Genomic DNA, 14912 nt, shown 5'->3' on the forward strand with positions numbered 1-14912 from the left:
GTGACAAGCTCAACAGGCTACCCTGGTAATACGTGACAAGCTCAACAGGCTACCCTGGTAATACGTGACAAGCTCAACAGGCTACCATGTTAATATATGACAAGCTCAACAGGCTACCATGTTAATATATGACAAGCTCAACAGGCTACCATGGAAATATATGACAAGCTCAACAGGCTACCATGGAAATATATGACAAGCTCGACAGGCTACCATGGAATATATGACAAGCTCAACAGGCTACCATGTTAATATATGACAAGCTCAACAGGCTACCATGGTAATACGTGACAAGCTCGACGGGCTACCATGGTAATACGTGACAAGCTCGACGGGCTACCATGGTAATACGTGACAAGCTCGACGGGCTACCATGGAAATACGTGACAAGCTCGACGGGCTACCATGGTAATACGTGACAAGCTCGACGGCTACCATGGTAATACGTGACAAGCTCAACAGGCTACCATGGTCATATATGACAAGCTTGACAAGCTCAAAAGGCTAAGTAAAAAGCTACCAAAGTGAAAGTTATTGTAGCTAAAAAAACAAAAGAAAGATAACAGTAATACTTCAAAACTGTATAAATAGTGTACTTATAAAAACAATATGGCTGATGAAGGTACTGCCTATCCGATGTTCAATATTGGAAAAGGAAAGCAGAAAACATAGGAAAGTTCATGAAATCAAAACCTCATCCTTCTCACATTTTTGCAATGCAACACTGTAAAAGTTGTGTTTCTGTTAATCGCCTTCCACCGACATATCACACAAACAAAAAGACATTGATGACCATCACTGTATTTGAAAATGGCTATGCTGGTTTGACAGATGAAGGAAGGGACATAAAGTGTTATTATTTGTGGATAACACTCCAGCTCACGCTTCTGTAAAGTTGAACTATGTCACTGTAAAATACCTGCCAGCCAATAACACTTTGTTATGTTAACCTACAGAAACAGAGAATAGTTCAAACCCTGAAGGTAAAATACAGAAAGAGACAACTGTCAACCCAACAAGATTAGAAATGATCTCTTGAAGGTCATTAGTGTAATTGATACTATCCATTAAGTTGCCAACTCTTGGACAGATGTAGATGTCAGTATTATTGTGAAGTGCTTTGGGAAGTGTGGGTTCACTGAATGCATGCCAGAAAGTATTCCAGCAGATAGTGTTGGCGATGAATGTGACAAGGAGGAGGCAGATAACTATCCCATAGTCCTACATGTTCTTGCAAGGCAATTATTCGACTGTGGTTTCCAGGAACTGCTTGATACTGATAGATTTCATAACATGTGACAGTGACCCATAGAAAACTGAGTAGAAAGCAACTGAAGATGAGATTAGGGAAGATGAGAAGATTCTGAGGAGGAAACTGATGATACTTCAGTTCAGTCTGTCTTAATATCATTAATGTTTTGTTCATCTATAAACTTTGCTTTTATAAGCATATGTTAAATATACTTAGCTCTAAGAACTTCATGTGAGAAAGATAATGAAATCTTATCAGTAATGTTGGAATTAAAATACATGCAAAAGTAACACGTATCAAAACTTTGCAGAGTTTTATGATAAAGTAAGAATCCTGAACTCAGTTATGAAACTAAAGGACACGTTAACAACTGAAATGTGCAGAAAATATTAGTGACTTCTTTGCTGAAAGGGAACACCAAATAAGAATACAACAGATTTACTATTGACCTGATGTACTTTGGTTAAATTTGATTGAGAATTTTCGTACATACATTTGACTTGTTTTGAATATATTATTTTAAAACAAGTGGATTGTGTGCTGTCTGTTTATTGTTCAAATTTATTGCCAACAAGTCACAGACACATACTGTAAAGAATTTTTGTACATACATTTGACTTGTTTTGAATATATTATTTTAAAACAAGTGGATTGTGTGCTGTCTGTTTATTGTCCAAATTTATCACCAACAAGTCACAGACACCTACTGTAAAGAATCTGGCACCATAAAACTTGACAATAAAATTCACTTGAATTTTATTTGCAGAAGCTTTCGATATTGTAACAACAGAGATTGAGAAGAATAATTGGGTTCTAAAGTAATTGAACCAGACTGTATGGATGAGAAAAGAGAATTATTTAAAGCTCTGGATACAACTGTGGTAACACACGGGGTAACGTAAGTGAATTATTCACTGATTCTATTGTGAGAAATAGAGGTAGAGAAGAAGTAATTTGTCTTCTCAATTGGGTTCTAAAGTAACCAAACCAGTCAGTGTGGACTGTTGATGAAAAAAAAAGAATTATTTAGAGTTTTAGATACAACTGTGGTACCCAATAGTGTAAATACAACTGTAGTAACCAACTATTATAGTGGTGATTTGTAAGAGAGTTTCATAGCTTGGTACATTTTTACATTTCTTTTTAGTGACTTTCTTTATTCATTCAAACAGTTACTTACACCAATAAATCCTAATGTAAACACAGCCTAACAAACATCGACCTTATTAGCAAAACTATGGTTGAATGCAAAATAATCTAACTAGGCCTACCTTATCTTGTTTCACAAAAAACATTACTTTTCCTATAATACTGCAACATCATAGTTCTAATGAAGAATTAAATGATAACCATAAGCTTTAAGAAAAATTTAGGACAGTAACTGGCAGTTGTTGTTCAAAAACATCTTTTCTTTTACCAAAATATCATTAAACTAAGATTCTAATGCTTTTCTACAAACTCTTGTGAGATTTTGCTAAAATGAAAGCTATACTGACTTATACAGTTGAAAAAACAGAGAAAGAGCTTTCACTAAGAGTTTAGATCCTGTGGCTTCTCAAAGCTGAGAAACAGACAATTAAGTACAGGTTAAGAACTTTGCTTGTATTGAAACAAAAAGGCTTACATTGGCCCTAGTTTGTTGAAAACTATTATGAAATTCATCCTATGGGCTACAAGTGCTGTATCACTAGGAAAAAACTGAGGAACTTCAGAAACATTAATGTTTTTCTTTGGAGTTGAAATTGACCAAAGATCAAAATTTGAGATTTTTTCCTATGTACAAAATTAAATATATAAAACTTTTCAACTCAAGATATTTCTTTTAAATCCGTGGAAGGACAGGTACAAGTTTATATTGAATAATGTTTTTAACTTAATACTACAATTTATTTTCAGGGTAGGACAAACCCGTCTGGGCCCTAACACAATAAAGATTTAGATCTGTTTCAACGAACACAAGAGTTAAATGGAACAGTGAAAGCTTAAAACAGTAAGGATCATGGACAATCGACTACTGTGTAATGTTAAGTGGAAGAATGAAAATGAACAGGCTAGAAATGGAGCCTTGAATATCACAGACATTAAATATTACTTTTGGAAGGAAAGATCGGGATTTGTCCTTCTTAAGACAATGAACTAGTCTGCCTGATGTGTGGTGGATCTCAGTTTTAATTAATTTTTTCTTTTTGGGGGGGAGGGGGTAAGTGTATTCACATGAAAAAATATGTTTAATTTTTGATGCTTTACCTGGTTGATTTGGTAGGTCTAAATAGAACCTTGATGATCAAAATGGCCTTTATGGCCTTGTTCTTTTTTATTGCTAATGTCTTAAATTCATTGGTGTATATTACCTGTTGCCCAGTAATAAATATCCCAATCATTTGATGGCAAATTTATCAGCTTGTCATACTGCTCCAATTGTTGTTCATCAAAGGAGTTCAAGTGTTTTGCTGCAAAGGTGCTGAAAATATAATGTTCGTGTATTATATATATACATACATACACAAGTTCATTTACTGTTCATTATTTTAAAAAAAAACACATTGTAATTCAAAAATACAAGTTATATATTCAGTTTGGTCTAAAATAATAACAGTAATTCCCTTAAATCACACTAGAATTTATTTTAAATGATCATACATAGGAATGGAATCTATTTATATACCCTGTAAATTAAACAATGTTAATCAGCTTATGTATAGGGATCCACTTGATCTTTCAATACTGTTCCTATACACCCACCCCCAGGAAAAAGAAAAGTAAAAATTAAATCCCACATTTCTTAAACTCTTGTAAGGCATTCACTGCTGCTGAGGACAACTGATAACAAAATGTAATAATTAGAAAAAAAAAAAATTGCTTGAACTGGATGGATCCTAGTCTGTTTTTTCAAAATCTTAAACTTTTGTCCTCTCATCCTATTATCATCAGAATTCAGTACAGAACAGAGTTCTATCAATTCTCTAGGTGAAACTTTTTTATGCCCTTCCCTCTAAACATGCACTTTGTTGCATGCCACACCCTTTACAACCGATGTATATAATATACTTTACACGTCAGTTTTCCATGTTACTATATTAGTTAAAAGTAGCAATATTTGTACCTTAGTTTTAAGACTTCTTTATCTTTAAATATGTATTTTCAGATACAATTTATATTTCCTACAGTCATAGCTTTACACCTCCCCTGTTAACTCTCCATATCATTCATGGAGGAGGGGATGTCCCACAGTTTGAACACCACAACTCTAAGTAATCACCTCAAAAGAAAACAAGTTAAGAGTTCTTAACCTATACTTGTAAGATAACCCTTCAATTCTTACTTATGAGAATTTAAACATTATCTATTGCATTTATGAATGATTACTCATGAATACTATCTTTATTTTAACCTAAGTTTCTAATCAGAAAATTGAGAACATTTTCAAGTGGTTACTGTAAATAAATCAAGCCCCCAAGTTTCCGTTAACCCTTTAGATAATTCAGATTCAGAGCCAAAATCATCATCAGCATACACAAGTTCAGTTGTCTCTTCAAGTTTGAAAATACTGGACCAACTTGATGCCAGTTTGGGTCCAATTTCTCATAAAAATTAAGTAATTTTCAACTGAAAATATTGCCAATACTTTGAATAACAACATATGCCATGTTGATGATGAGGAACGCACTTTTTAGAAAATAAAGTTTGGAGATAGCTTGAAAGGGTAGTGAAAGAAACTATTACAACATTTGTGACACAAGTTTGTCTAAACACCGTACATACATAATAAAGTTTCTTTCACTACCCATCTCTAAACTTTAATATGCCATGTTGGACATGAATTGGTGGCTTAAAACATTATTTATGCAGATTAGGCTTCTTTTATTGATTTTGTGATTTGCTAGATCATCACATAGTGACAGGCATGCCTAAAGAATTAATGGTTTAAAAGGAAGTCAAGATTGTGCCCAAGAAGCATTACATAAATTCTCATCCACACACACACCTCAATATTAAGCCATTCTCAAGCATTCCTCTTTTTCTACTTTGGTACAGAAGACGAGCTCTCTTTAAAGGTAAAGGCTCATCTTGACGAACTGTGAAGGAAGGGATAGGAAAGCCGTGCCCATATTGTGGTGGCTGTGATTCATTGGTACTGAAAGGTGAGATTCTTGAAATCAACCATCTAGATCGAAAAGTGCTGGAGTTTAGACAAGCCTGAAAAAGAAAAGAGAAAAATTACATCTTGAAACATAATATGAGTATTATAACTTTTTAAACATATTTAATTAAGTTAGAAGTTATAAAATTTACTACTCTTCGTATCTAATAAAGAGACCTAAAATGTACTGTACTGTAAATTAAGCCTCCTCCCCAAACCTTAGTATTGAGAATCATAGAAATAATAGCACCATAATTTCTTCTCTGATCTAATTTCCTGAAATTATAAAGAATTTCTAAAGTTTAAAGAAAAAATTGATGTGTGTAGTCTTTTTGGAAGTGCTTGTTAGGCTTGGTGTAGGAATTAATTGAAAAGTTCAAGGCTTGAATGAGATGAAAAGGATTATATTTTGAACAGGTGGGCTGATTGGATTTGTGGTCTTTTTAGAGTTAAATAGGGCATTCCCACTACTTAGTACTCCTACGAATTAGGTTGGGAATTTTAAAATGGTGCGCCTAATTGTCAAGATAAATGTCACACCAGTTGTCTTATACTAGAATCAACACTATTGTAATTTCTGTCCAGTGTAAAGGTGAGACAAGATTTTCTATATTCTTACGAAGATTTATAATTTTGTATCAGTTCAAGTTTAGAAACTTTTGTTTATATTGTCTATATTACCATGTATGTATATCTGGCTTTCAATCAAACTGTTGCATAATCAAGGTACAAATCTGTACTGGACATGGGTCTATACAGAAAGTTAATGCAACGTACAAGACATAATGTGTTGGGCAAAACAGCCTACTTTGATCAATGTGGGGGCTTTATAGATTGAAGCAGCTTCTTTCTTAATTAAGGAGACCAAAGCAAACAAAGAGATTGTAGCATATCTGATCTTTGACCTCCTCTAAAACCCTTTAAAATACTTATCTACTTCTGGTGTTTTGTCTACTTGTAATCTTTCTACTTACCATCAAAGGAATAATATTTATATGAATGCTCAAGGTCAAGAATATCAAATTGAGTCCACATTATTGTTTACTCAAGACCAGTGTATGAATCTAGTGTTTGGATTGCACTAATTGGTAACTGCAATGATACTGAACATAAAGCATTATATAGCTTAGGTCTCTGACTTGCAAGTCTCAATTAGTATTGCACGCAAAGATAGATATCTAGGCCTCCTGGTTGGCATGCAGACATGCATTGTTTTATTACTACTAATTTTAGAAGGTTTATATACCCAGATACAGTATAAGGCAAGTACTAATAGTAGTAAATATATACACACGCGCACATATATATTGTTTATCCAACATAGCTAAACCGCTGATGACTCGTACTAATAAACAAGATATTAATTACTGACTGTGTGCAAAGCATTCACGTGAAGGATTTTAGAATGATTCGAGGAATCAAAGAGTTACATTCCCGGGACATGTGAAGATCTTTTAATTTGTTTTCTCTTGAGATAACCCAGGATATTGACAGCCAATAAAAATCTCATTTTTCTGAAGATACTAGGATGAGAGGACATAAATATAATATCCGTAAAAAACAGGTTGATCTGAGAGAGTTTTATTTTTCTAACATAATGATTGACTTATGGCAACAGTGGAAGTCGGTACTTCATAAGAGTTTAAAGAGGGAATTGATCATTTCCTGAAAAGCAGACCTCAACATTAAAATATGAAGGCAGTAGGCTAATTATCTGTAATGTCCAATGTAATAATTAGTTATTTCATTTATTAAATGTTAATAAATAGGTTAATATATATATATATCCTATTTATGTGTGTAAATCTTCTGTCACGTTTTGTTCTGAAATATTTTTGAATATCAAACTTATTTTACCTACATGTAACTGTTCTTATTTTAAATATTTCACAAAGTGAAAAGATGCTCAACTGGAGCAGAAAATGATGTATTTAGGCTATGAGCACCTAAATCAACAGTTTTCAGGACACGACTGCTGACAGTCACCCTATATCAAAAAGTATTCATTATTAAAAGTTATGGTTTAACTACTTGAACCTGGTGAAGCGTTAGAAGTTAATAGGCCTAACATTCATGTTAATCATCATAAAATGAATAGGAATGTAGAAAAAACATCTACAATTTGCATTTCGATTTTATTATTAGCTCTAACAAGCAACCTCTTGACACAGTATTTCTAACCACACCACTGGAAAAACTGCATGGAGAGGCTAGATGGTATACAACTCTTCCCAGTTGGCCCATGTGTTAATTCCCTTGGCAACCAATCAAATGGAAGTGAATCTCAAATGTCAAAGCAGTTTATAACATTCTAATGCACAAAGAGAGTGAACGATAAGTTTTAAAAATAAATATTTGTTCACTGTTAATCAACAGAAATTAAAACAACTTAAGTACATATACAAATATGATTGAAACTAAATACCCATTTATAAATCCTGAAAATAGTTCTAAATCACACAAAAAAATCAACCCATAAAACTAGACAAATATAAAAATCAAAGTAAATTGGAAAAACCAAAAGAGTTAAAAAAAAAGGTTTTAAGCTTTTAATCAGCTTTCTAAAGTTTGTACTGTGGTTCGTGTCAATGTGCAATTATGGGTGCAAAGTGTACTGATACCACACATCATAAGATTACATTTGCACAATTTTATGTATTTATACCAAAATCTTTCTTTTCATATACAATTGTCTAGTGAACAATATGTAATTCAGAAGTAGTGCAATTACTAACACAAATAAGCAAGCAATGCTCAAGAGGGCCAAAAGTATATTTTTTGTATTTTATACAAGTGACAGGTTTAGAAAATTTTAATTCACATTTTAATTACATAAAATTATACATGGTTATATTTTGAAAAGGTTACTGATACATTATTTGCATGGGAATGTAAGCAACACAAAGTTAACACTGAAAGTTCTGTACACTGTCTCACCTTACATTTGCTGTACTATGTTTTTCACTCCTTTTAGTATGAAAGAAAATTGTACAAAATTTTGTTGTTTTCTATAGTTCCCAAGTTGGAACATGGCATTGCTTAAGCAAGCTTCTAACTTTAATTAGCAAGCTAAGTTACTTTTGTTGGTGAATCAGGCAGTAGCTGCAGGTGGACTCACTCGTGATTTTTACTGCCTGTTAGCTTGAGAATATATTATCAGTGTTGGAGATCAGATTTTACAGTGAGTTTTAAGCAGATTCTTAACAGTTGTATTATTTGAAATTACAGTGAGATCTCCTAAAGCTCTTGCACTATAATTGTGTGTGTGTAACTTTTATTCCCTTTTATCTTGCTTTAGGGGAACCCTCAGGAGCATTAGCTCCGATATTGTTAGAACTGTGTGCCATCAGGAGTTCTAATAAAATCTTCATTAACTCCTGCGGGTCCTACACTTTCCATTTAATATAAAGGCACACACACCACCACATAGCTATTCTGTGGTAGTGTATTGCATTGTGTTTTTTTGGTTTCTTTATATTGTCTGCATTGGAGCTCAATAAACATTTGCATTCTACGTGAAGTCTGTGTCAGTCTCATTCTTTATGGCCCAAATATCTGGGAAAACATCCACATATGAGGATAATGAACCTAACTGATTTTGTGGGCCCAGAAATCCTTCAGATACCACCTATTCTTTTATTTTCTCAATATCTGTACATCATTCCTAAAAAAATTAGTAAAATAAATCATTTCAGATGTATTTACTCTTAAATTTATTTTTCCAAATGAAGTTTAAAGTTTTTAAGCAAAAAAGCTGTCCACAATATGAACTACATTTGTGTATCTTTAATTGTTAAGGTGTGGTACAATGGTTTCAAACACTTAAGATTCTTTCTATATGTCATACAGCTTAAAGTCACAATTTATCTAAAATCAGTTAAAACATACAAGTAGAAAATTTGTGATAAAAATAAAATAAATTGCTCTTCTTTTTTTTTCAAAATCCTCTTAATTTGTCCAAATCAGAGGTGTGTGTAAAGTCAACATTATATTTACTTGCAATTGTAATTCAGATAGATAATTACTTCTCTGTACCACTAAGATCTATTACCTTATGGGCAACAGCTGTGGAATCTTCTTGCAGAAAACCACATCTCAAAGGACACTAAGCAGGAGCAGATGGATTCAAAACTTTCCATACTTCCCCACTTAATGCAAATTTTGGGTAAATATTCCCCGTAAGGCAATGCCAGCATAAAGCTGGATCCAATAACACAAAATACAATTAATATAGTGTTTAGTTCTACATGGTAACTGGATTTTCTTTTGTTTGTGTGATTTCCTTTGCCAATGTACATGAAAAGAAGTGTACACACATGGTTGTATCATGAAATGTGTCTGAGAGATCATACAAAATCAAAGATGGAGTTAGAGATGAAAATCAACCGGCAAAAATCATCTGGTTATTCTAAAAATGGCAACCAGAAGGAGGGAAAAACCAGAGTCACAAGAAAACATCCAATGGTTTAAGTATTGAGAGATTATTGAGTTAGATGTTGTCAGCGTTGAAATGAGACAAGAGAGGCTGAATCTGATGGGAGGTGATGCAAAAAAAGTGTATGGTCAGACTCCTCCCACAGAAGAAAATGCCACACACATAAGCTGATGAACCCAACCAGTTGAAGGTGATACGTCCTGAGTGGCATGCCTTTGTAAAAATAGGCAATCACAGTTTCAACAGAAATGGGCAGTCCAAGCAAGATAACAACAAACTCCCCATATATATATCTTGTTTAAGACACAAAAGACAATAAGAACCAAAATGATCATATAACAATAAAATAGAAGGGAAAGAAATGGGAGAAAACATATAATTTCCCTCCTGCGTAGCCCAAGACTTTGGAAGAAAGGAGTGATCAGGAAACAACATCAACCAGTCTTTATGATATAGGGTACAGAATGTGTCTAACGTGTAAATTTCCAAAAGACATCAAACATAAGCAAGTAAAGGGAGAAAATACATTTTCAGAGGCAAATGTTATAAGGAACAGGATGAAAATGGCTCAAAAGCAGAGGCATGCATGTAAGACCACATAAAGGTCTCATTCGGGAGGAGGGACCAGTGAAGGATGATTCACAAAAAAGCCTTGAAGATGTTTGATAAAAAAAGGCAAAAGGATGAGATTAGTGCCTTTCAAAAGATAGAACGTTGTGGACAATGCCAATAGGTAGTCTGTAATGCTTAAATGAAGCAGGCCTTGTCAAAAAGCCAGGTAAAGAAGAGAAGAAAGAATGATGTGGTATGGAAGGATGACCTGTCAGAGGGACTGCAGTAAACTGCCTATTTATGTTAATAGAGTGCAAGAGTAGAAGGCCAACAAGAATGAGAAAGAAAATGAGCTACGTTGTGGGAAAATGCCATTCATCTTGCAAGGAGCCAGACAAATCCTACATGTGACGATGAAGGTGCGATGAAGAGGAAGAGATTTCCCAAATGAGAGACAAGCGAGTCAGAAGTGGAAACCACGACTGAGTTGAGCAGAGAGAAGTAATCAGAAGAACCTAGCAAAGGATATTGCAAGTGATAGAAAGTACCTGGTAAAGAAGATGAAGAGAAAGATAGGTATTGAGAAAGAGATTGGACCAATAGTGGCTCAGATCATCTACAGTCAGAGCAGATGAGTCCAGGATTGGTGACCAAAAGAGAAGCTTGGAATTGAGGGAAGTTGTAAATGTTGGGGGTTCTGAAATGGGAACAAATCCACTGGAAGACAGAGGGATAAAAGGACCACCTCAAGGGATGGATCCTGTTCAGTCCTGACAGGCTGTCTGTCACTTGTTTGAAAACCCCAAGAATATGACATGCTTCTAAGCAAATGTGATGAACCTCAACCCAATAAAGGAATTGCAAGGTGAGAAAACATGGGTCCAGAGAGTGGGTGTATCCCTAGCAGTTGATGTAAAAAACAACAACACAGAGTTGTCCGAGTGAATCATTACAAGGTGACTTCACAACCATGACTGAAGAAGATAGCAAGCCCAGTAAGTTATGTCAAGAATGTTGATATGCAGAGATCACTCATATGGAGACCAGATCCCATCCTAGCAAGATTAATAGTGTTGAAAACAGCCCCCAACCAGAAAGAGAGAGAGGCAAGAAATGGAATATCCAGGGTTGTGTTGGAGCAATCAAGCCACCACAACAGAACATGACAAAGGGATACAGAAAGGAAATGAGAGGTACAAGAGCAGATAAGGGATTGCAGGACCTTTTACGTTGATTCCCCACAGCCCACTGAATGAGATGTATGTGTGTACAATCAAGAGGTACCAGTATTTTGAAAGAAGCAAGAGACCCAAAAAGTGAGAGTTTAAGTGCAAAAAAAGAAGGGAAGTGAAGAGCCTTCGACACCAAGATCTCCATAACATGAAAATACAATGATGTTAGGCCTAATGTTTTCTAATGCCTCAATAGCTTTCAGCATTTAAATTGTTCTTGCAAATCCATCCTTCAAAAAAAAAAGAAAACTTAAACCCACCTTTTATTTTTCAGTAAATTATCAATTCCTCTTTTAAACTTCTGCCAATGGCAGTTGATTCCCCAGGCCAATCACCCTTTTAGAAAAATTACTGTTTTAACTGGAACCTAGCCTGTCTTTTCCAAATCTTAAGCTTGTGTTGTCGCATTCTATTGTTCTCAGAATATAGCACAAGACACTCAAACCCAGCCTTTATCATTCTAATAATTATCAGTCCTTTTTTAAAACTCCTTCAATTAACTACATCTACCATATCTGATGGTAACCCATTTCAAAGGTCAACCACCCTGTTAGAAAAATAAAGCTGTCTTAAGTAAAAATTATTCCTACCAACTTTTATGACATTTAATCCTACCATTCACACCATTAAGTAACAAAAAAGATAATGCATAAAAACTATCAATTCCCTTTAAAATCTTAAACACTTCAGTTAGATCACCTCTAACTTCTTTTTTCAAGACAAAATCATTTCAGAGATTTTAACCTGTCCTCATATGACAACGTTTCCATCCCATGTAGCCCTCCTCTAAATCCTTTACAACTCAAGGTCCTTCATAAGGTAAGGAACTCAAGACTTAACACAATACTCCAAATATGTGAAAAACAGCAATCTACAGACAATGCACAAGCTTCTACCAACAGGCCATCTGCATATTAAGATCAGTGATTGGTATCTAGTCCGTTATGAAGGTGTGAATGGGGAATTTCAAGATTTAGTTATGCACATATCGGGAAAATTCTACCAGTGGAAAGAGAAGCTGGACTAAATTCTTGTCACTCTTAATAAAATAATAAACTCAAACTCTGCTGGAACCAACAGAGAATTCCAGTTCGAAATACTGTCTTTTCTTTTGTGAAGTTAGACTCTGCTTGTTTCGCTATATATTGAAGTTCCTTACTCTTGACTTACTGGAGTGTTTTCTTAGTTTTCAGAACTTTTTTATGATTTGAAGTTTTCTTCTATTCATGAAAATTACTCAGTAAATGGCTTAATTTATGCCACATCATGGTGGCATTCAGGATTACATCTACACATTTATCATTAGCTGTACAGTATGTGCATATTTTTATAGCCATTAAAAATTATTACATACTAAAGCTTTGGGAAATTTAACTGAAAAACATTTTTTGCTGCCTAAATTTTCCCAAAGTTTTAAATTATTGAAAAGTTCTCATCTATTCATGTATTTTTTTTATCCCTTATGAAAGCTTAGTTTTTTACTTATCTTAAAATAACTTCCCACAAAATGTTAAATATATACATCATAGTATAAAAAGGAAACCACAAATGTGCCAGGTTTCTACAAATGTGACATCACTTAACAGACTTTAGTGATGATAAGAAAAAAAGTAAATATTTTTATCCTTTTGATGTCCCATAAAACACAGTAAATAGTTACAGTATTTCTTATAACATATTATTATATTTTTTTCAGTTGTAATTCCCTGACACTTTTTTAAGTATATCCTCTGGATAGAAAAGTAATTTTCCTCAAAAGCTTAGTATGAAACATCTTGAATATAAAAAAACAGATGCTCAAGCACTGATCCTTGAGGCATTCCCCTAATAGGAATAACAAGGATCCAAATTGACTGCTCCATTTCATAGCAGTGTGAATGTTTTTTAACTAATCTTTTATGTTACAACTTCTCAAAAGATTTTTGAAGCTGTAATTACACAAAAGTCCACACCATCTTACATCATCCAGATATCAACTTCAAGTAACGTTCTCACAAGAAGTTTAACATATTAGTAATGGAAGATTTCCATTCAGTCAGTGTTGATTTTTTTTATGAAATTATAATAAAAAAGTTAAATACTGAATTAAATGATTTGGCAAAGCACTTTTCTTATCGACTGTTTGAAATATTGACTAGTATAGAAATTCTATTAGAATGCAGAATAGCTGGTTGGGAAACTTTTATATTCTTATCATTCTCTTTAAAAGAACATTATAAAATTAAAATATCCAATTCTCAAGCAATTGTCCACTATCTGTTGAACTAGTCCTACCTAACAGTAACATGAAAATTGAAATAGGACGTAATCTTCTTAACATTTTTGTTTTTTACAGTGACATTTTCAAAAAGTTAACACTAACAGATTAGTATGGTAATATTTCTTAGTTTTAGTGAATTTACATTTGATCTTTAAAACTTAAGAGATCGCTCACATTCAGGTTATTATTGCTATCAGCATCATTCATTCTCTTCTGTAAAAGTGTAGCTTTTTAACAAATTATACAAATTACAATGTCAAAATTTCGTTCATAAGTTGTGAATTACCTTTGATAGCTGAAAGTGAAATGCTCCATAGACACCTTGAATACTTTTCCACATGTTTTAATTTAATTCTAATAAAGATAACAGTTATTGAGTTAATAAAAGTTCATTACATTATATATTCAACAATGCGTAGTAATATCGTACAGAACTTGATTACAATAATAATGAATATCTAACGGCTGTAATCGTTACACCATAGACAAAACCTGCGAATTTTAAACACATGGTTACAACTAAAAAACTATTACATGCATATTACGAAAACTACAATCTCATTGGACAATACCCTACGTCACACAGCTGAATACCAACCATTTTTATACGCAAGCGTCAGCGAGCTAAATCAATCCAGTGGCAAAGCGGCATGTCTTCGGAAGGTAAATATGGGGGGAGATGTGAGAATAATGTGCACAGTAGTGGATGGCTAAAATTTGCTGTTTAAAAATTCACAAGTGATGTTTGTTAGAAAGTCAGTAGATAAAGCCATTGTGGAGAAATTTAATTTCTCCATGTAAAATATGGTAATTCGAGAAAAGATTAAAAATTCTGTTTTTTAATGGCATGACTAGGTTTCGTTTGAAAACGTTTGAGGATAAAACAGTTCAAACTAAAATAATGGCATGTGAAAATACTTTTACGATAAACAGAGACAGAAAGATGTTTACCATTTTTGGTAATCTTGATGTAAAGAAAAGATAAAGATTTATTACGTATTGTTGCGTCAGCGAGATCACGTGACTATTGTCACGCAACC

The 14912-nt window shown here is 33.7% G+C and overlaps 2 protein-coding genes across 3 annotated transcripts in view; one reads left to right on the forward strand and one right to left on the reverse strand.

The window, feature by feature from the left end:
• LOC106474089 (retinol dehydrogenase 13-like) overlaps positions 1 to 3597 on the forward strand; it is a 32211-nt gene extending 28614 nt beyond the window's left edge. The window contains exon 3 of the transcript XR_002613842.1: positions 3149 to 3597. The gene's annotated coding sequence lies outside the window, so the exon portion shown is untranslated. The remainder of the gene's footprint in view (positions 1 to 3148) is intronic.
• LOC106474090 (succinate dehydrogenase assembly factor 2, mitochondrial-like) overlaps positions 1 to 14438 on the reverse strand; it is a 28982-nt gene extending 14544 nt beyond the window's left edge. For both annotated transcript variants that reach the window (XM_022402474.1, XM_013934777.2), the window contains exons 1-3: positions 14159 to 14438; positions 5238 to 5449; positions 3604 to 3713 (exon numbers count right to left, since the gene is read on the reverse strand). In XM_022402474.1, coding sequence (XP_022258182.1) covers positions 3604 to 3713; positions 5238 to 5449; positions 14159 to 14212 — 376 coding nt within the window. In that variant the 5' untranslated portion in view covers positions 14213 to 14438. The remainder of the gene's footprint in view (positions 1 to 3603; positions 3714 to 5237; positions 5450 to 14158) is intronic.
• Positions 14439 to 14912: the final 474 nt, after the last annotated feature.

Source organism: Limulus polyphemus, unplaced genomic scaffold (genome assembly GCF_000517525.1).
Source record: "Limulus polyphemus unplaced genomic scaffold, Limulus_polyphemus-2.1.2 Scaffold6809, whole genome shotgun sequence".
Lineage (NCBI taxonomy): Eukaryota > Metazoa > Arthropoda > Merostomata > Xiphosura > Limulidae > Limulus > Limulus polyphemus.